Here is an 18,378-nt window from a genome sequence, read left to right as displayed (position 1 = left end):
CGAGACCTATAGAAACCCCTGCCACAGTGATGAAAAATGGATTGGCTCTACCTGTGCTGAGAGTGGGAGCCTCTTAGGTCAGTTGTGAACTCTGCTGCTCACGTGGTCTTCTGTGAAGACAGTAAACTAAGCACAGACTCCTGTAGAGAAAATAAAAGCTGGAAGGGCTCCCCTGGTGCTTCACTTCACACTGAAGCTTCAAAAAGGTAGGAAAAAAATACATTCGACCTTTGCAAGAGAAGGAAGCACAGCAAAATGTTGCAGAATGACTCATTTAAAAGAGTTGGAGAAATGTGAAGGAAATAGACAATGCTGGGTTAAGACGCAAGTGTGATACAGAGCAGAGTGGTATAAAACTTAGGAAACTTCAATGAGAATGAAGGCGACTGGGAGAAATTGGAGCCAGTGAATTCAGAGTTAACCCAGATGTTGCATATATGGAAAATCACAACCAGGTTGGCTTAGAAAGGCTTAAATCTGTCTCAGCACCTTGCTGCTCCAGGTTCTCTAACAGTGTTTGTCCCTGGACTACAAAGAATTTGACAACCTAAACTCTCTGTAGCTTTATTAGTTCTTTGGCCCATTTTGCTGTCATCCTGAACTAGGTCTAGCACAATTTAAGTTGCAGAGGACGTACATAAGGGAATATTCTTGCACACAGGGCTGTAGTCTTTTTGAAAATTGTAAAAGCTTAAAGTGGTTAGAATTTCCCAACCACTGACATAAATAAATTATATGAGGAAAGAAGGCTGAAAGTGAACTGAATCCTTAGATGAAATACAAGAAAAAGAGGACAGGCACTTCTGTTGGATTATCAGAGCAAGGGCAGGAGAAAAATCTGATCTTTTCATGGCTCTTTGGGCAGGTTCTGAGGTACAGCTGTGGCTTGCTCTGGGGCAAGGGTACTAAACTGAAGATTTAAGCTCTTCCTGCTGCTTGTTCATGAGGCACCATGAATAAGCAGCACCTCTGGTCAGATCATGGATGTGTCCCTCCTTCACTGAATAGCTGACCTGGTACTTAAAAACCTGTGACACCACCACTGACATTAATGTGTGTAATTAATTTCACATTAACAAATTTTCCAGGTGAAGCTTCTGGTCAAAAGCAGTGCATTCTGTTACAATTGTCTTAACATGAAGCTGTTTTCCCTAATGGTTCATTAAAACAGTCACTTCTAACTAGATTTTTGCATTGTTTTTATATAACCATTTACTTCTACACCAGAGAGCAGATGATGCCAGCTAAAGCCAAATTCATTACTTTAGTGATTACAGTGAGGTTGAATTAAAGTGATGCATTTAGCTTGCTTGGTAGTGTTCCATTCCTTCTGTTTTGGATAAATTTACTAGTGATGATCATGGAGTTTTAATAAACTGACAAGGTTCAATTTATTCATGCAGCTGTGAGCTTCCTACCTGATAAGTATAAAAAAAGATTTGTTAATGTCACTATTTTTAATCACCTTTTGACCTATGTTGTTTATATCTCACTTATTTAATTTTTTATTGATATGCTCTCTTTTTTGTCTAAACACCAGTAGAAATGAAGCAATGTGTGATGGCTGAGAAAAATTACCATACAAGCAATATTTAAAAGAGTGTAGTTGTACAGTGCTCCCAGTCTAAATTGGGAGGAGAGGAAGAGCCAGGGGGAATAATTCTTTGTTAAGGCTAGGCTGCCTCTGTCATTCAAGAGGACAAAATAAAGACAGTAGGGCATTGCCAGGCTGTACTTCCACCTCCATCTGAAAAGAGCCCAAGGGGAGTTGTGCTGTGCTAGCTCAAGCTATTTTCCTTCCCATCTGCTCAAGCTGATTTAGAGAAGTGCATTACACAACTGCATTGCTATGCTGGGGTTCAAATGAGTGTGGCAGTGCACTTCACACTTCTAGGAGATGCTTTGAGGAAAAGGAGTGATTACATAAAACCAGGCCTTTCAGTCTGCAATGGTAAAAGTATTGCTATATGGCTATTAGAAGAAACAAACAAAAACCTAGCAGGAAACCCCCACAAAACAAACCAGAAAACCAAAACCAACCCAAAACAAACTCTTAAGAAGTTGAAGATTAAAATTGAGAAAGGCTGAACCACACTCAAATGTATCAGCAAGATGGAGCAATAGTGTGAAAACCAGTGAGGACAAGAGTAAAAACACCTTACCTGCACAACTTGGCCATTTAGCAGCAAAATACTGATGTTATCATACAACAGTAATCCAGGACATGGTCACCTGCAGTTCTCCAAATCGTTTCATATCACTGCCAGTATCACAAGTAGCATTTGTAAATCAGACATTAAGTTCTTGCCCTCACACTAAAAAAAGTCACACATTTAGTGTCTGTTTGTGAAATGTGATGGAACTTCACTATTAATATTGCTTAATGAAAGCCTTCTTCAAATTCCCTACATTTTCTCTTATAAAACTGATTGTGTCCTTTATACAAGCTAGTATTACAAATAACACCATTTTTCTTCATCCTTTTTTATGTGATTATTATGCACCTTCCAGGTTTATTTGGTGAATCAGTATTGCTCTGAAGACCAAGGTCCCCTAAGGAAAAGCTTGACAGCAAGATTGTTTGTCAGTTCTTCTCTGAAACATCCACTATTTGGACACCACAGGCCTCCCATTGTTTCAGACACAGGCTCTAACCCAATCCTCTCTACAGCTGAAGCCAGTGGACAGACTGACACTGAATTCCATAAGATTTGGGTCAAGCCTCATGGGGCTTATTCTAGGAATGACAGAAGTCTCCAGAACATATTAGGAAGCATCTTTCTATGAAAATTTTGAAAAGTCTCTTAAATTGAGCACTTCTCACAGTTTTAGCTAGCTGTGACTTTGTTGATACTTCATTAAATAAATGAGAATTAAAAGTAATTAATTTTCAGAATCAAGTCTAGACCAGAGGCAGCAACATATTTCAGTTCTGAAATTATTAAAAAATCATGGTATTTATGAGTTACTGCTTTCTTCTGATCTATGATATTTCACTAAAGTGATATCAAATTATCATTTTACCTCTTTTTCTCTCTCTCTCAAAGCAATATCACAGAAAACCATGACTTGACAAGAATAAAGTTGGTAAATAGAAATGTCTTCATCAAAAGAGTGAGTGCCACAGGATACAAGCAACCTATTTTCAAAGCACTGACAAAATTATGTTCATTCTATTTTAAAGTTTTCATAAGCATTGAAAAATAAAAGAGATGGTTCTCAATTTTTTTTCCTATGATTGAAATTTGACAATAATTTTGAGATATCTAAAAGTTATTCCAGGTCACTGGTTTTCCAAAAAGTTCTGAAAACTCATAATTAAAGAGCAATTGCACGCTGAAAGTGTTTTAAAAACAGTAAGTTGAACTCAAAGCGTGCATACCTTGCACTCCACATCTTATTTCTCATAGTTTGTGGCCATGTATAAATTATATTTTGTTTATCCTGTCACAGTTTTAAAAAAAGAAGCTAAGAGAGAAAGGAGGCTAATAAGGAAGAAGCTGCTTTTTTGCCTGTCCAACCTGTAAACAAGATCTTCAAAAGGTCTCCACCACTTCTAACTCCTTAGCATTCTTTAGAGATGCAAGTGGAAATAAAATTATTGATGTGCCTTAAAACTGACTTTTATTTTCACAGCAAGTGTTGGACTTGATAGTAATCCTATTTTTGATGGTTCTTATTCAGGCAGTCTCTGTAGGCTTCCATCTTCCCTGGACAACTCAACAGAGAAAAGCAAAGAAGACTTTAGATTACATTTGCCGAGTGGAATGACTCTTATTTTTCCAGATTTGCCAAAAATACTTAATAAATTCTTGTTTTTCCCTTCAACTCATTTGTATACCTGTTTGTTCCTGTCAGTGACAGATTAGGGATCAGCTTGATCTGATCTCATTTCCAGCACTGATGTTTGGACTTAGCAGCTTCCCCTCTTTGCGGATATTTGCTGTCGCATTTCCCCCTGCAGGGGTTTTAGCCTTTTGTTTTACTTTAAGTTTTCATTTCCTTTTGCAACCTCAACATTTACTGCAGATTGCTTTTTGGGTGAGGCTTTCTCTGTGCCATGCTTCAGATGTCACCAAGTGGTAAAATGACAAAGAATTGACTGGATTATTATATGGTTTGATTCTGTCACCTGTGAGCTGTCTCCAATGTTGCAGCAGGTGCCTAAGGTGTGTGCAGGAATCGCTGCACACCAGCACAATTCCCACCTGGCTATGACAGCTGTTGGCATTACAGTTATTCCTCAATATCTCTACCAATGAAGAACAGCTCTGAAAAGCTGGAGGGACTTCAAGGAGGGAGGATGAACTGAACCTTTGGATCCCTGGGTGAGCTGGATGGGTTTCTCTCAGTCCACATGTCAGCCTGGGACAATCATGTCTGTCTGGAAGAAATTGAAAAGTTGAGAGGCATATGAACTCAGCACATGCTGATAAGGATCACCCTCCCTCCTGGCAGGCACATATAGTTCTTGGGCAGGAGACAGAGAAAAAAACACACAGTTTGCACTGCCTGAGAGGGGCTTTTCTAATAAAGAAGAAAGGGGGGAAAGAGGGGTGGATTGTTTCCACACTGTTTGAAACATAAACTCCTTTGATATTAGTTCTCTGCCAAGCTCATACCAGGTGAAAATCGGGTATCATGTATACCAAGAAGTTATTTTCAAGCATTATGTTTGCTGCATAGAATGTATTCAATTTTTAAATACTGACAGTATTTCAAAGATATTCCTTTGTCTGTACCATTACAGAAGTAGGTTGCCCATATGAAATAAGGCCCAAACTTGTTGCTGTTTGGGTGCTACATACTAAAATGCTGCAAGAAGTGATGATCATAGTTCAACTAGGAGAACATCTGCCTCTGAGTCAGTAATTGCTGAGTGTCCCTGCACTGAATTTAGGGGTCACTGCAGCTGCTGAATGTGCATGAATTTGTAGGAAATATGAAACAAAAATTCTAGTCACCTGTTGGGCATTAAAAACCGATGACAACTTTCATCAAAGAGTCATAATAGCTTTGCTCCTCTAACTGTGCCAGGTAATTACATCTCTCTACCTAAATGAATTTTCAATTACATAGAGTATCTTTCTCCTCTAAACTGTTTAGAAATAATGTTACACACCATTAAATGATTTTCCCTGTCCCACCCCAGAGGTGGCTCAATTTCAGCACAAGACAAGGAGATCCAGGTCCACATGAGGATGCTCCCCTCAAGCTCTGGCCTGGCCTCAGTTTGGCTGCTGCTGTGCTCTCAGGCATCACTGAAGCCTCATCCATCCTGTGCAACCCCAGCTGCTGCAAGGAAGAGGCCCTGCTGAGATCTGCTCATCACTCTCCCTTCCGAGCGGCAGGCAGGGCTCCAGGCAGGCGGAGGGCAGTACGGGACAATGGCATTTGGCACCGCTGAACTGAAGGTTCTACAGCCTCAGTTTTGAACTTAATTATTTGGCAACTCAGTTCAGGCACAAATCTGTCTACTTGCATTGCAGGAGAGGAAAGGTCATGTTACAAAAACACAGGTACCTCTGAATATAAAATTATGCCCCCCCAGCATTATAGCCATTTACAGCTGAAGAGGAATGTTTATCTCCTGAGCAGTGTAATCTACTTCTATCTAGTGAAAACATGTTATCTAACAGATTTCCATATTCAGCCTGGAAAAAAAAAAAAAAAATCTGATACACACATTTGCTAAGGGAGAACACAGAAGAAAGAAGCAAGAAATATGATCTCTTTGCTAAGATCCCCTGACATAATAGTACATAGAAACTTCCATGTTTGTTCCAAATGACCATTTCACAGAGAAATAAAGAAATTTTTTTTTAAATTACCAGTGACCATTCCTCAATCAAAAGGGCTTTAAGGCAGATTCAAATTGCTAGAGAATCTGCAATGTAGTGCACTTTGCAAGCAGAAGTCCTTCCCACTCCTGTGCATCCACAGCCATTCCTGCTCAGCAGCTTGCTTCCTGCTGTGCCGTTTTCCCTGCAGATTTAGAGCTCCCGTCATTTTTACCTCAAATGACCTCAGCCCACCTTAGACAGCATACTCCAGATCTGACCCCAATGCAGATCTCACTAAAGGAAAGGGTCTGCTCAGTGTCACTGGGATAATAAGACAAATACCCTTAAAGCCTGTAGCTCTGATCCCCTGGTGATCTGCTTTCAGTAATCAGATTCTGGAAAGCTGTTACTGTAAGTCAAGTTGGACTGTTGAGAGTAAGAAATGAGTTGTTGTGAGGCTAACAAACTGAACTAACCACAGAGACTGGTAATAAATGCCCCCTCAAACCATCTTTTGGAAGAGGCAAATTCTTATCAGAACTATACTAAACTCATAGGAAAGAGGAGAAAAATATCCCAAAGCACTTTGAAGTCCTTAATTTATTTTTTTTTTTTTGACACAGCAAAAGGACATGTAGGGAAGATGTTCAGAGCCACTAAGAACTTTGGGCACAAGGCTCGTTTATTACACAGTTACCTTACAAACTCTGCTGGATTCTTTCATGGCTATGAATTTTCACATAATACTGAAATTATAAATTCCTACAGCCTACCATTGTTTCTTGTTTCATTTTGGGGGATTTACTTTTGCCAATTGATAAGAAATAATTAAACGGCTTGCTTTCTTAACTACAACAGAAATCCTGAAAAAAGGGACACATTATAGGATTATGAATTTGATGTGGTCTAAATTACAATTATTTTTTCCTAGAGTTCACAAAATGGGGAAGAATCTATGAGGCTGAAGAGGTAAGAAAAAAAAGACTGATACCACTACATCTAATTTAATAAGGTGAGAGGACAGAATATGGAGATTTTAAAACCAGTGTTGCAGTGCACAGAGTGATGTACTGTGGAGAAGATTTATAGTTTGATCTGAAGTTGAACAGAGATATGAATAAACCATATTTTGAAATCATCAGGAAAACAAACAGTTGGATACCTCAACTAGAGGTCCTGCCAACTTTACTTTCAGATCCAGTCCTTATTTCTCCTTAGCATGATCCTTCCTACAATCCCGAACTGGAATTTTTGATATGAAAGTACATACTTTGAGTTTTTTTTTTCCTATTCACAACACAAAACACAGCACTTGGAACTGACTGCAGTGTAAAAAAATACAGTGAGAGAGAGGAATTAGACCACTCATCACTGCAGAAATGTAACTATTTGCCACTATATGCACATGCTTTTCAGATTTCCATACTGCTTCTCACTGCTTTAACTGATGGGTATAAATTAGTTCAAAAATCCATACCATCCTCACTGAGAAAAGGAGAGAGGAAAGAGAGCTCTGCTTTGAGTTGCTGCCACTTAAAAAACCAAAACCAAAGCAAAGCAAAGCAAACCAACAACCCAACAACAAAAACCAAAGCTCACAAGAAAAACAAAACTCTGCATGTGCATGTGCATGGCAGCTGGGAGTTGCCATCAATGATGAAACAGTTACTAACACATACTATGAGATCTCTACAGATCACTGCCTGTAACCTCTGATTCCTGTTGAATCTATTGCCCTTGCTTGGCTCAGTCCTAACCACCTTTCTGCAACACCTACCCCCCATGCCCTAGACACATTCTCTCTCCGTTGTCAAAATTTGCCTTTTTTTTGTTTCTTCAATAAAAAGGAAGAATTAGCAGTGTTGCTTCACTGCAGCAGGCTAAAGGGTAGCATCCAATTTGGCAGAGAAGCTGAGGAAGACAGCAGAAAGAGTGCTGAAGAGTAAAATGAGTTTTCTTATAGAATGTTAGAAATTAATTGTGTAGGCATAAGTTTAACTGTAAGTTGCTTACAGTTTAGCATGAGTGGGTCCTGCTCAAAAATTAGCATAGGTACACTCTAAATGGACTCTGCTAACACGAATGGCGAAGCAGAGGATAAACGAAGGCTGGTTATCTTCAAATAAGGACTGAGACCCGGAGGGCCCTAAGGCTGGCCCAAGGTGTAAGATAAGAGCTGCCCACCTGGGCATGGAGAACGACTTCAGTGAGGTGTTGGTGGACCCCACAGATTGCCAATAGACCCAGAGGAGCAGGGCAGGTGAAGATCTCGTGCACAGCTAGTGAGGGCATAAAGGGCCAGGGATTTCTTGGTCCAGGATCCCTCTCCAGAGACACACAGATCGAGCATCCACGTTGTGTGGCAGCTGAAGCAAGAAAAGGCACAGATAGGACTGATGGCATTGGAGACCATAGCTAGGGGACACTGCTTTGGAACAGGGTCCATGCCAGCACAAGGACAGGATCTGGTGAAAAACCAACAACAAGGGCAACAGCAGCAGTCTGAGAGCAAGTGGTGTGTAACAGGGTTTATAGCCACAAGAATACATTTCATCCAGAACTTTAAACTGGAACCTGGATCCCCAAACCTCCGTATTTGTGTTTTTAGCACTTTGTTCCGAATCCTGTAGAGGCTGAAGTGTTCTTCTTGGGTATCTATGAGGTAGCAGACCTATAAAAAAGGTAAAAGCCCTCTATTGCTCCTGTTTACTCAGGTAGCTTAAATAGGAGGATCTCTGCTCTAGATCTGGGATACCATTTTGCTAGGGGCCTAGCTGGAAGCCCTTGTGATATGTGTTAGAATATACTTGAGGTTTCACCTTTTAGGCAGAGATATAAAAATATACCTGGGAAAAAAGTGTCAAAATTAGGACCCAACCATTTTTATTTAAAACTGATGAAAAATGATGCTTAAGAATTGAATGATCTTTAGCTGAAAATCTAGTTTCTGTTTGGATAAACCACTATATGGCATAATATATCAAGTTCCAATTATACCCAGCAAATTCTGAATTCTCTTCTGCCAAGTGGCTGAGATTCACATCATTCCCAAAGCACTGCAGAACAGTCTGGTCTCTGTTCCTCCATACCAGTGATGAAAGCCATAGGCCTCATGAGAAACAGAGTGTGTTCAGGCACTTTAACTACCGGGACAAATGGAAGAGTAAAGCATGTGTAACTAATTATTAATTTGCCTTGCATATGCCCAGACTGTGATATCTGGATCCTAACTGGCCGTTGACAAGTAATTCTGACTGCAAGTTAACCTAGTGAGAGACATCTTCCCAACACAAAAAGGATACTGACAGAGGAGCTCTGGTGCATCTTGTTTAGGAAGTTTTAGGACATCCCTGATGCACAGGTGACAAATGTGACATGTGCCACGTTGCTGCAAACTGTGGAGTATTACTTTAAATTCCTAATGAAGGTAGATTTAAGCAAAGGTGCTGCTCTGTGCAGGGTAGCTTGAAGCAGAGGCACATGTCCTTTTGTCAGTTCTGTTGGGTGGAAAGTCATTCCCAGGAATCACAAACCAAGCATTTAAAATTAGTTGAAGTTTTTTACCATGACCTACCTTCAGCTCCCTGTGTCCCCAAGTCCTCGTTCTAATGTGGATAACTAACACAGGGCTGTCATAATGAGGAATTCCATTAACATCTGTGGATAACTCAGTTATTAGAGGTGAAAGCATCAGAGAAAAGGCTGTAGGGAACAGTCTTAATGTATCAATTCAAGGTATGCTGTAATGCATACAGATCACATTTGGAGAGAGGGTTGTTAGTAAATGATGCACAAATGATACACAGGCATTGTGTATCCTCCTGATGAATTAGGAAAGGAAAACCATCACATATGAACATGTAAATTAAACCCACGCTGTAATGCATAAGGAGATGTTATGGGACACCACTCTTCTGGAACTTCCTAATTCTTTATGACATAGCAACATTTATTTTTAATGTGGGGTTTTTTGAGGTAACATCCTTAGCAAAGATCAGTTTTGACAAGGAACATGTTTCTGTAGTTCAATTTTGGAAACGAACAAAGACCAAGAGGTCTATACAGCTAACAAAAGCTTGCTTCATAACCAAAAGACATAACTGCAAAAGACTCCAGCTTCCATTATCACCCTGTTACAACTAGGTCAAAATAAATAAAGCAGTAGATTTAGATTTTAAAGGATAATTATGAATTTAGTACGAATGAAGGCTAGATAAGGTTGCCAGTTGAGAGAAGGGTCACTGAAAACCCAAAAAACAGTTCTTTTCCTTTTTCAGATTACAAAGCTGAGTAGTAAGACAGTATAAAGATGCCTGCGATGGCAAACATGGCAACAAGGTGCCTAAAGGACACAAGTGTGAAGAAAATGCACTCTGAATTTAATGAAATCAGGTAAACTGAAATAAAATTAAGATAAGGTGGTCTAGATAAAATAATACAAGCTTTTTCAAATAGCTGTCATCTGGGAGAAAAAAGGGGGTGATGAATGGAGAACAAATAAATACATTTGCTAATAAGCAGAAAAATAGTAGTGCGTACTTCTTTAGCAAACCAAAACAAAGTTTTTGAAGTCAGGCACCCTTGGTTGACACTTTTAATCTACAATAAGGATGGTTTAAAATGCCTTTATTTTCATAAAAGCTATGAGCACAACTTTATTTTTCACAATCAACTTGGGCAGAAGTAGCATCATGCCTAGCAGGGAAAAGAAAACTTCTTAATTCCAGGGCAAAAATCATTAAAAAGCACATCAGGTTGTTTGAAAAATCAATCCCTAAAGTGGCATGTAAACATGAACAAAGATTGGCAAAATCTTCCTCAACTGTAAGCAGTTTGAAAACAATTGTCACAGAGTCCAATGACATTTAAACCATGAAAAAACCATGCGAGTCTGGGAACAAAACTGAAAGTATGTAGAGACTTAACTCAAAATCACCATATCTGGGTATTTCTTGAAGAGAAAACCCCACAAACAAAGCGGGGTCATGGGAATAGGAATGCACCTCTAAACAATCTGGCTTTGCAATGGCAGCATATTCCCAGAACTCCAATTTAATACCCTGCTTTGGTTCGGATTTTGAATAATCCAGAACTGCCCTATTTTTTTTTTTTTTTTAAGAGACTCCAGAGATGCAAATATGTCAAGGAGAAAGGGAGGAAGCATAAAAGGCACAAAATCAGAGTTGGCACATTGAGGTTGCATTGTTGTGGCACCAGAGCTGCGGCTGCACTGGCAGTTTTGGGGATTCCTGTGCCACATCCGCGGTCCTGGAGCATGGCTCCCTCTCCACAGCCTTCTCAGGAGAGCATCTGGGTATGTCTGTAAAGCAGAGCAATAATCCTCTCTGTGAATAACGCTGGAAGACAGACAACGAGCTAACCCTCAGATTGAGAAGTTTGACTCACAAAGCCGATAGACCTAGGTTTGTGTAGTTGCAATGCTTGGAGATAAAACACCTTAAACACAAAACTTGGCTGTGAGCATGTGAAAGTGTCGTGGATTAAGCCCAACTGGAAAGCACCACAGCTGCTCGCTCAGCCACCCCACTCCCTCCCCCCCAACAATCAGTGGAATGGGAAGGAGAATCAAAAGTAGGTTGAGATAAGAACAGTTTAATAATTGAGAACAAAGTACAAATAAAAAAGGTGAACATCCCTTTGGCCAGTTTGGGTCACCGGTCACGGCTATGCTCCCTCCCAGTTTCTTTTGTGTACCTTTTCCCCGGTAGAGCAGAGACAGACAGAGACAAAAAAGAGCCCTTAGGAGAAACACGACTCAGCAAAAATCAAAGCATCAGTATATTATCAACATTATTCTCATTCTGAATCAAGAACACGGCACTGTACAGGCTACTGAGAAGACATTTATCCCAGCACAAACCGGGACAGAAAGAAACATCTTGATGGAAAGGGTGAGCAGCGTCGCGTTATCCAAGCGACTGATGTAACACCATCGCCACACAAGAACTGGTCACCTCCGCCTGCAGCAGTTAATCTGCTTTCATGCCTGCTTTCACTGCGCTTCATCCCTCCCCCAGCCCCTGGACCGAGCCCGGAGGCTCAGCCCCGCTGCCGCAGGGCCCTTCTGCCTGCCCGTGCCCGGGAACCGAGCGCTGCCGCGGAGGTGTTTCTGCGGGGCATGGGCTGAGGCCGCGCCCGCAGGGGCTCGCCTCGGCTAAGACAAAGCGGCCTCGGCAGTGACCCGGAGCACCTGGACTGCGACCACTGCGCCTCCCCCGCCCTGCTACCTCCCCTGCCTCCCCGGCGTCCCTTCCCTCCGCCGGCCCCGCACGGCTCCCCCGCCCCCGCCAGGCCCGGAGGCGGGGCGGGCTCCGGGCGGCGCCTCCCGCGGCGGGGCCGAGGCGGCTCCTTCCGTCGGTGGCCGCGGCTGCAGCATGAGCGGGCCGGGGCTGCCGGGGCCCGGCGGCGGCGCGGGGCTGCCGCCGCTGCCCAAGAGCCTGAGCGGGCTGCTGAACTCCTCGTCCTCGGGCGGCGGCGGCGGCCAGGGCGGGCGCTGGCGGGACCTGGAGCGGCTCTACGCGCAGAAGTCCCGCATCCAGGACGAGCTGAGCGGCGGCGGCCGAGGCTCGCCGCGCCCACCCAAGCCTCCCAACCTGGACGCGGCGCTGGCCCTGCTCCGCAAGGAGATGGTGAGCGGGGCGGGCCGGGGCTCGGCGGGGGCGGCGGACGTGGCGAGCGGCGGCGGGGGCGCCGCCACCTCCCCGAGGCCAGAACGGCGTCCCGGCTCCGGCCCCGGGTGGGCGCGGGCCGGTGCAGCCCCCGTAACCCGGCCCGGCTGCTGGCACCGGCGGCGGGGGCCGGTGGCGGCGGGGCTGCCGCGGGTGCGGATGGGGAGCCGCTTACCGCGCCCTGCGGCACCCCCGGGACCCGGCAGCCAGCTGAAAGGCTGGCGTTAAAAAACACCCCAGTGTGGGCAGTGGTTCGTGCAGCCCAGGTGGCTGTGGTTCGGCGTAGTTTTCTCCAGAACTCTGTTTTGATCCTGTAGCGCGGCGTTATTATAGCGAAATTCTTCCGGGCGACTTGGCGCACCTTTTGATTAAACACTAATTGGGTGTTGGCGCTTTGCTGGTGCAAGCATTAGCTGTAGTGACTAATAATAGCCTAAGCCTCGCTCGCTGAGGATTCTGTAGAATCAGTGCAAGAAAGACAGAGACCTGCTGGAGAGGGTCCAGTGGAGGGCCACAAAGATAATTAGGGGTCTGGGGCGTCTTTCTTACAAAGAGAGACTGCAGGAGATGGGTCTGTTTATCTAGGGAAAAGAAGACTGAGAAGGAATCTCATTAATACATATAAATAACTGAAAGGTGAGTGAGTCTCAAGAGGATGGTGCCAGGCTCTTTCCGGTGGTGCCCAGCAACAGCATGAAGAGCAATGGCCATAGATTGAAATACGAGGAGTTCCACCTCAATGTGAGGAAGAACTTCTTTACATTGAGGGTAGCAGACCACTGGAACAATCTGCCCAAGGAGCTCATGGAGTCTGCCTGTCTAGAGACATTCAAAACCCACCTGGACACGTTTGTGTGTCACCAACTCGAGGTGACCCTGCTTTGGCAGGAGGGTTGGACTGGATGATCTCCAGAGGTGTCTTCCAACTGTAATAACTCTGTGAAGCATATGAAATATGGTATTGCTGAAAATCTGCCAAGTTCAAGACTGTTTTTCTCAGGCTAAAAATGTGCTTGAGGACAAAAAGCTCTTTTGAAAGGTCTTTCTGTGGATTTAGAAGGACAGTGTAGTTTGCTGAAATCTTAGTCTGCCACCAGTGTTTCAACAGTTAGAGATAATTCTTAAAACTGTATATTAGAATTGCCAGTTTGCATTAAAGCTCAGGAAGGATGGGTGTCTCTCGCCTGCCAGGGCTTTCTTCTGCAATGCTGTAAAAGGAAACAAGGACATATGGTCTTAGTTGTCTTAAGCCTTTCCAAAAAAGCAAAGATAACTCATTAGGCAAGTCTAATCTATTTTTTTCCTAATGGGAAATCAAATGAGATACTTCTCAAAGTCATTTGATAACTAGACTTCCCCTTTAAACTTTCCTTTAATACTCTGTTGTCCTTGATGATAATTTGATAAAATACTTCTGAAGAAAAAGACATTTCTAAACACATCAAAGACTTTCAAGCAACACGGTCCTGGGTTCCAGATGCACTTTTTTGTGGCCTGTGCAAATTAGAGAGACTCTTGTGTACCAATAGGCTGTCTTTCATCAAGAAGATAAAAGTGCTTTATTACTGATATTGAACACTCTTTCTTGCAGTGGTCAAATATATTTTTGAGCAATGGAGTTTGCTTTAAATTTTCCATAGTGAGTGAGGAAGAAATGTGCAGAGCATCTTTCCCTGCATGATCAAGCAATACACATACATATACTGTGTATGTAGGTTTCCAAAGCTGAGAAAGTGTTGAACTTGGATGCTTTGGAGAGGGAGGGAGGAAAGGAGAGGTCATTTTAGAACTGTGATTGTGAGGAACAGAGTTATCACATGAAACTGTGTGCTATAGGTTGTCTTATCAAGAGTCAAACACAGTTTGGCTGGCATTAAAAATTGTGCTAATGCTATCAGGGTTGGACATTTCTTCAGGCTTGTCTTACCTCAGGGATCATACTTGAAAGTTTGAAGAGGCTGCATTTTTCTCAGTAGACTTCTTGTTTGATTGCTTGATATTAGTTGCAGCAACAGAAAAATAAGATACTAAACATAACCATTTGGTTTAAAGACCTATTATGTTAATTCTGCTGAGCAATTTTTCCTGAAGTTTGTGCTTGGCAGTCAGTAGGATTGAACTTCACAGAAAGTCTTCAAGTCTTTTATGGAGCTGAAACAGGAGAGCTGCAGGTGAAAATGCTCCCACTCTCCTTGGGAGACAAAGGTCTCTGGTCTCCAGGTTGACTTTTTTGGCTTGACTCACTCCTGATTGCTTTTTGAACAGCTCTGGACTACAGTCTTACCCCTCAAACATTTAGCTCTCATGCAGGTCTGCCAGGTGGATCTCATGCTTGTACGTCAGAGCATTAAGTCCAACTTCACAGCATTCTTTCTTACCTGAGGTGAGCAGTTTAGGTTCTAAAGGAAAATGGGTGAGAAAAGTAGCGTAGATCTGATGTGGTGAAAAGACTTGCTTGTAATATCCTGGCAGCTAGCACAGTGCTCCATGTCTTGTCATAAAGTCTTCACATTTAGCCTGTGCAGGACTTTGTATTTTGGCTTCATGATGTCACCAAGTAATTTGTGTTGTTCTTGAAAGATGCTGTATCCTGTTTTTCTCAGCGGCATTGTGGCGTATGATTTTTTTTTCCCCCCACTTTCAGAAGGAGCTGCTGGTAGAATAGTTCAACAGTGTCAAAGTAAGATCTTCATGCTAGCTTGTTGTGGTTTTCTTGTGTGCTGAGTATATTGTCCTGATAATTTAGAAGCATAAGAAGAGGTAAGAGTTCTCATTATGAATAAAATACAGCCTGGTGTTCAGTTTGTAGTAAAGGCTGCTAACATGATTTAGTTATTTATTTATTTCCTCTTGACATGAGTTGTGGCAAAAACTTTTTATTCGATGAAACTGAGGCTCACTAGGAGCAGTCTGTTGGCTTAATACTTCGTTGAAAAATAAGGCTGAAATGTCTGTTTCTCTAGAATCTCTAATTGAGTAGTGGTTTAAATTTGCTGCAAGGCAAAACCTAGTTTTAATTTGATCTGACTTGGATAGGTGACAACGTCAAGTAAACTCTCCATTTTGTTGCCAGAGAGGGAGACTGAATTGAGTTAAATGAGTAGCATTACTTCAGTTAGCAGCACAAAATACTGGTCTTGTACCTGACATAAAGATGCAGCCTTTTTTTAAAATGTTTTGCAAATCTTTAATTTGGTCTGGAACTAATATTTGAGAAACTTAAGGACCAAAATATTAGGCGCTTAATTAAAAATCAAGCCTGTGCTTGAGTGGCACATGAAAAATACTCTGAAGATTTGCTAGATACAAAGTTTGTCCTTGTGTCACTTCTCCTTTAGTTTTGCTGCCTGGAAGTAGTGCTGTATTGTGCTAGACATACCTGGCTGTGTCAGATGCCTATGTATGTCAATATCGAAAAGAAAATTAGAGTAGAAATTAGCTGGGAAGTGGGAAAACCAGTCAGAGTCCCATTTAAAACTTTTACTCCAGCCTATTTCAAACAAAAGCAGAGGGCCTGTGATGGTGTCAGAGAAAGATGTGTGAAAGACACACAGTGTTTCTGGAAAAATATCTCCCTTGCATAATGAGGAATATAGACTTTATGAATTTATCTGCCATGGCTCCAACAGCAGTGAACTCCTTATGGGAAGTTAAGCACATCATTGTAATACAACATTTTGAAGAACTCTTTGCATTTGTTCTGTACTATTGCATCACATAGTTCCTTGTTCTTTTGTCCATTTTATCCCGTGGAGCATCTGTCACCTTAGAAAATTAATTTTACTTTCACATTTCGTAACTGTTCAAGGTGGAAAGAAGCTTGAACCTCCTGTTTAGCGACAAAAGATATAAAGCATTTTACTGCCATAGAAAGACAATTGTAGTAGTGATTGTTTGAATTGTTGCCCCTTCAGGTTGGCCTTCGACAGCTGGATATGTCATTGCTGTGTCAGCTCTACTCCCTGTACGAATCCATTCAAGAATACAAAGGTGCCTGCCAAGCTGACTCTAATGCAGACTGCTCGTACGCCCTGGAAAATGGATTTTTTGATGAAGAGGAGGAATACTTCTAGAAGCAGGAAGATTCCCCTCGAGGCTGACTGGACTGAGGTTCTTTTGTCCTTCTCTCCCTGTAACACACCTTAACAAGAACGACTGGAATTTGTATGGATCCCTCTTCCTGAGGAGGAACACCCAGCTACCCCGAGTTGTGTTAAAGTCTCTTATTTTAACAGGCTGTCAGTACAAGTTACTCATGCAAATACCACTTGAGCAAAGTGCTGTACTTTAACTTTTGAAGAGTCTTCAGACATGCTTGACAAGAGTTTTCAATTTAATTTGGAAGGTGGGTGTTTTCATCTTACAAACATTGGTAGCTTATAACTGGAATTCTAATCGTAGTAGACAGCAGCGACTTCCTGAGTTGTAATAACTTCATAAGCGGGGAGGGAAGCCTCTGCTGTGGTGTAAATAGCTCTAGATAATTTTTTGGGGCGGTCAGTGGCATTGATAAATGCATTTTGAACAGGCATCTGGATGCACGCACATCCTCAGCACTACTAAGCTAGTTCTGCTCTTACCGGTGCATCCAGTTTTGTACTGGGTGAATGGTTTACACAGTGAATTTTTTTTTTTCTCCTTAAGCTAATTTATTCCTAGCTTACAAGCTGTACATGTGATAGTGAATGTTATCAGCAGGGTTTTTTTTCTGTTGATCTAATTCACTTTCTTGGTACTGCCACTTGGCATTAACTTTTATACTCTTCTCTGGATTTCTTGCATCAACGTAGCTCTTCGACCTGCTAAACACTGCTCTGAAATGGTTTGCTTAGCTTTTACTGCACTGCATAGTAAAAGCACATTTTCAAACATAGTCTGTCTGCCACTATGTGGCTTGGAATAATTTGAACTCTTGTGCAAGTGTTCTTGATCATATGAAGAATAAGGAAACCTCTCATATGACACAATGGGACAAATTGCAATATTTTATACTGGGTGAACTTTGTTGCTGTAAGATAGATGACAGCTCTTTTTAAAAATGCGAAATAACTATTTTGAGCACATACTTTGCATATGTTAAAACTTTTTATACTAACTTGTTCTTTGAAATATAACTTATTTTTGTTTTCAGAACTTACTAAAGCACTTGGTTAAATTTTTATTAATTCATTGTGTGAAATGCTTAATCACCTGAGAGTTGCCAACTATCTGAGTTTTCACCCTTCTCTATTTTAAGTAAAATCAACTCCCAATGCGATTTTAGTTTCTTAAATTTAATTCTGAAGATTGCTGTAAAACACAGTGCCTGAATCTTGACACAAGGTAATAATCAAGGGCTTAAAACTCGAAGGGTTTTTGCATGGTTCATGTCTGGCATGTGTGCAGTTTGCAGGAAGAATTGGAGATCACATTCTGGGGTAGTTCCTCTGTTAGTTTTTAACCAAGAATGTTTCAGTGATAAAAGCCAAGACACTTCCAGGGTGCATTCCCTCTAAAACTGGCTTATTTTAGTGGAATTCAAAGGCCACAAGAGTAAAGACTGTGCTGTAATTGTGTATGTGTCTAAGTTCTTAATCTAGTCTGTGGCAGTGGTTGGATATTTTTTTAATGTTAATTCTGGTCTAATTGCTTCACTCACCCAAACTAAACTGAATGATAAGGAAAACACAGATAATTCAGATAGTATATCTGTACTTAAAAGTTGTGTGCCTATGTGTGTATACATGTATAAAAATATATACACACACATATTTACATGCAACTTTATGCTTTGACTTGAGAATGTATAAGCTTTTAGTATAATTTGCTGTGCTTTTAGTATTTACATGAGGCTTTTTCTAGTCTGTTGAAGTACTGCTATTTTCTTGCTCTTTCCCCAAAAATAAAAAGCATGATGTTTAGCATAA

At 41.7% G+C, this 18,378-nt stretch overlaps 1 protein-coding gene across 1 annotated transcript; it reads left to right on the top strand.

Annotated features, from left to right (window-relative positions):
- The first annotated feature begins 11,870 nt into the window (after window positions 1-11,870).
- On the top strand, window positions 11,871-18,378 carry FAM89A (family with sequence similarity 89 member A). Its single transcript, XM_041469092.1, has 2 exons — window positions 11,871-12,433; window positions 16,387-18,378. Exons 1-2 carry the CDS (start codon window positions 12,179-12,181, stop codon window positions 16,543-16,545), a joined length of 414 nt encoding a protein of 137 aa, XP_041325026.1. The 5' UTR covers window positions 11,871-12,178; the 3' UTR covers window positions 16,546-18,378.

This window comes from Pyrgilauda ruficollis, unplaced genomic scaffold, assembly GCF_017590135.1.
Source record: "Pyrgilauda ruficollis isolate IOZ18807 unplaced genomic scaffold, ASM1759013v1 scaffold101, whole genome shotgun sequence".
NCBI classification, from domain to species: Eukaryota; Metazoa; Chordata; class Aves; order Passeriformes; family Passeridae; genus Pyrgilauda; species Pyrgilauda ruficollis.
This window is presented reverse-complemented; position numbering and strand designations above follow the sequence as displayed.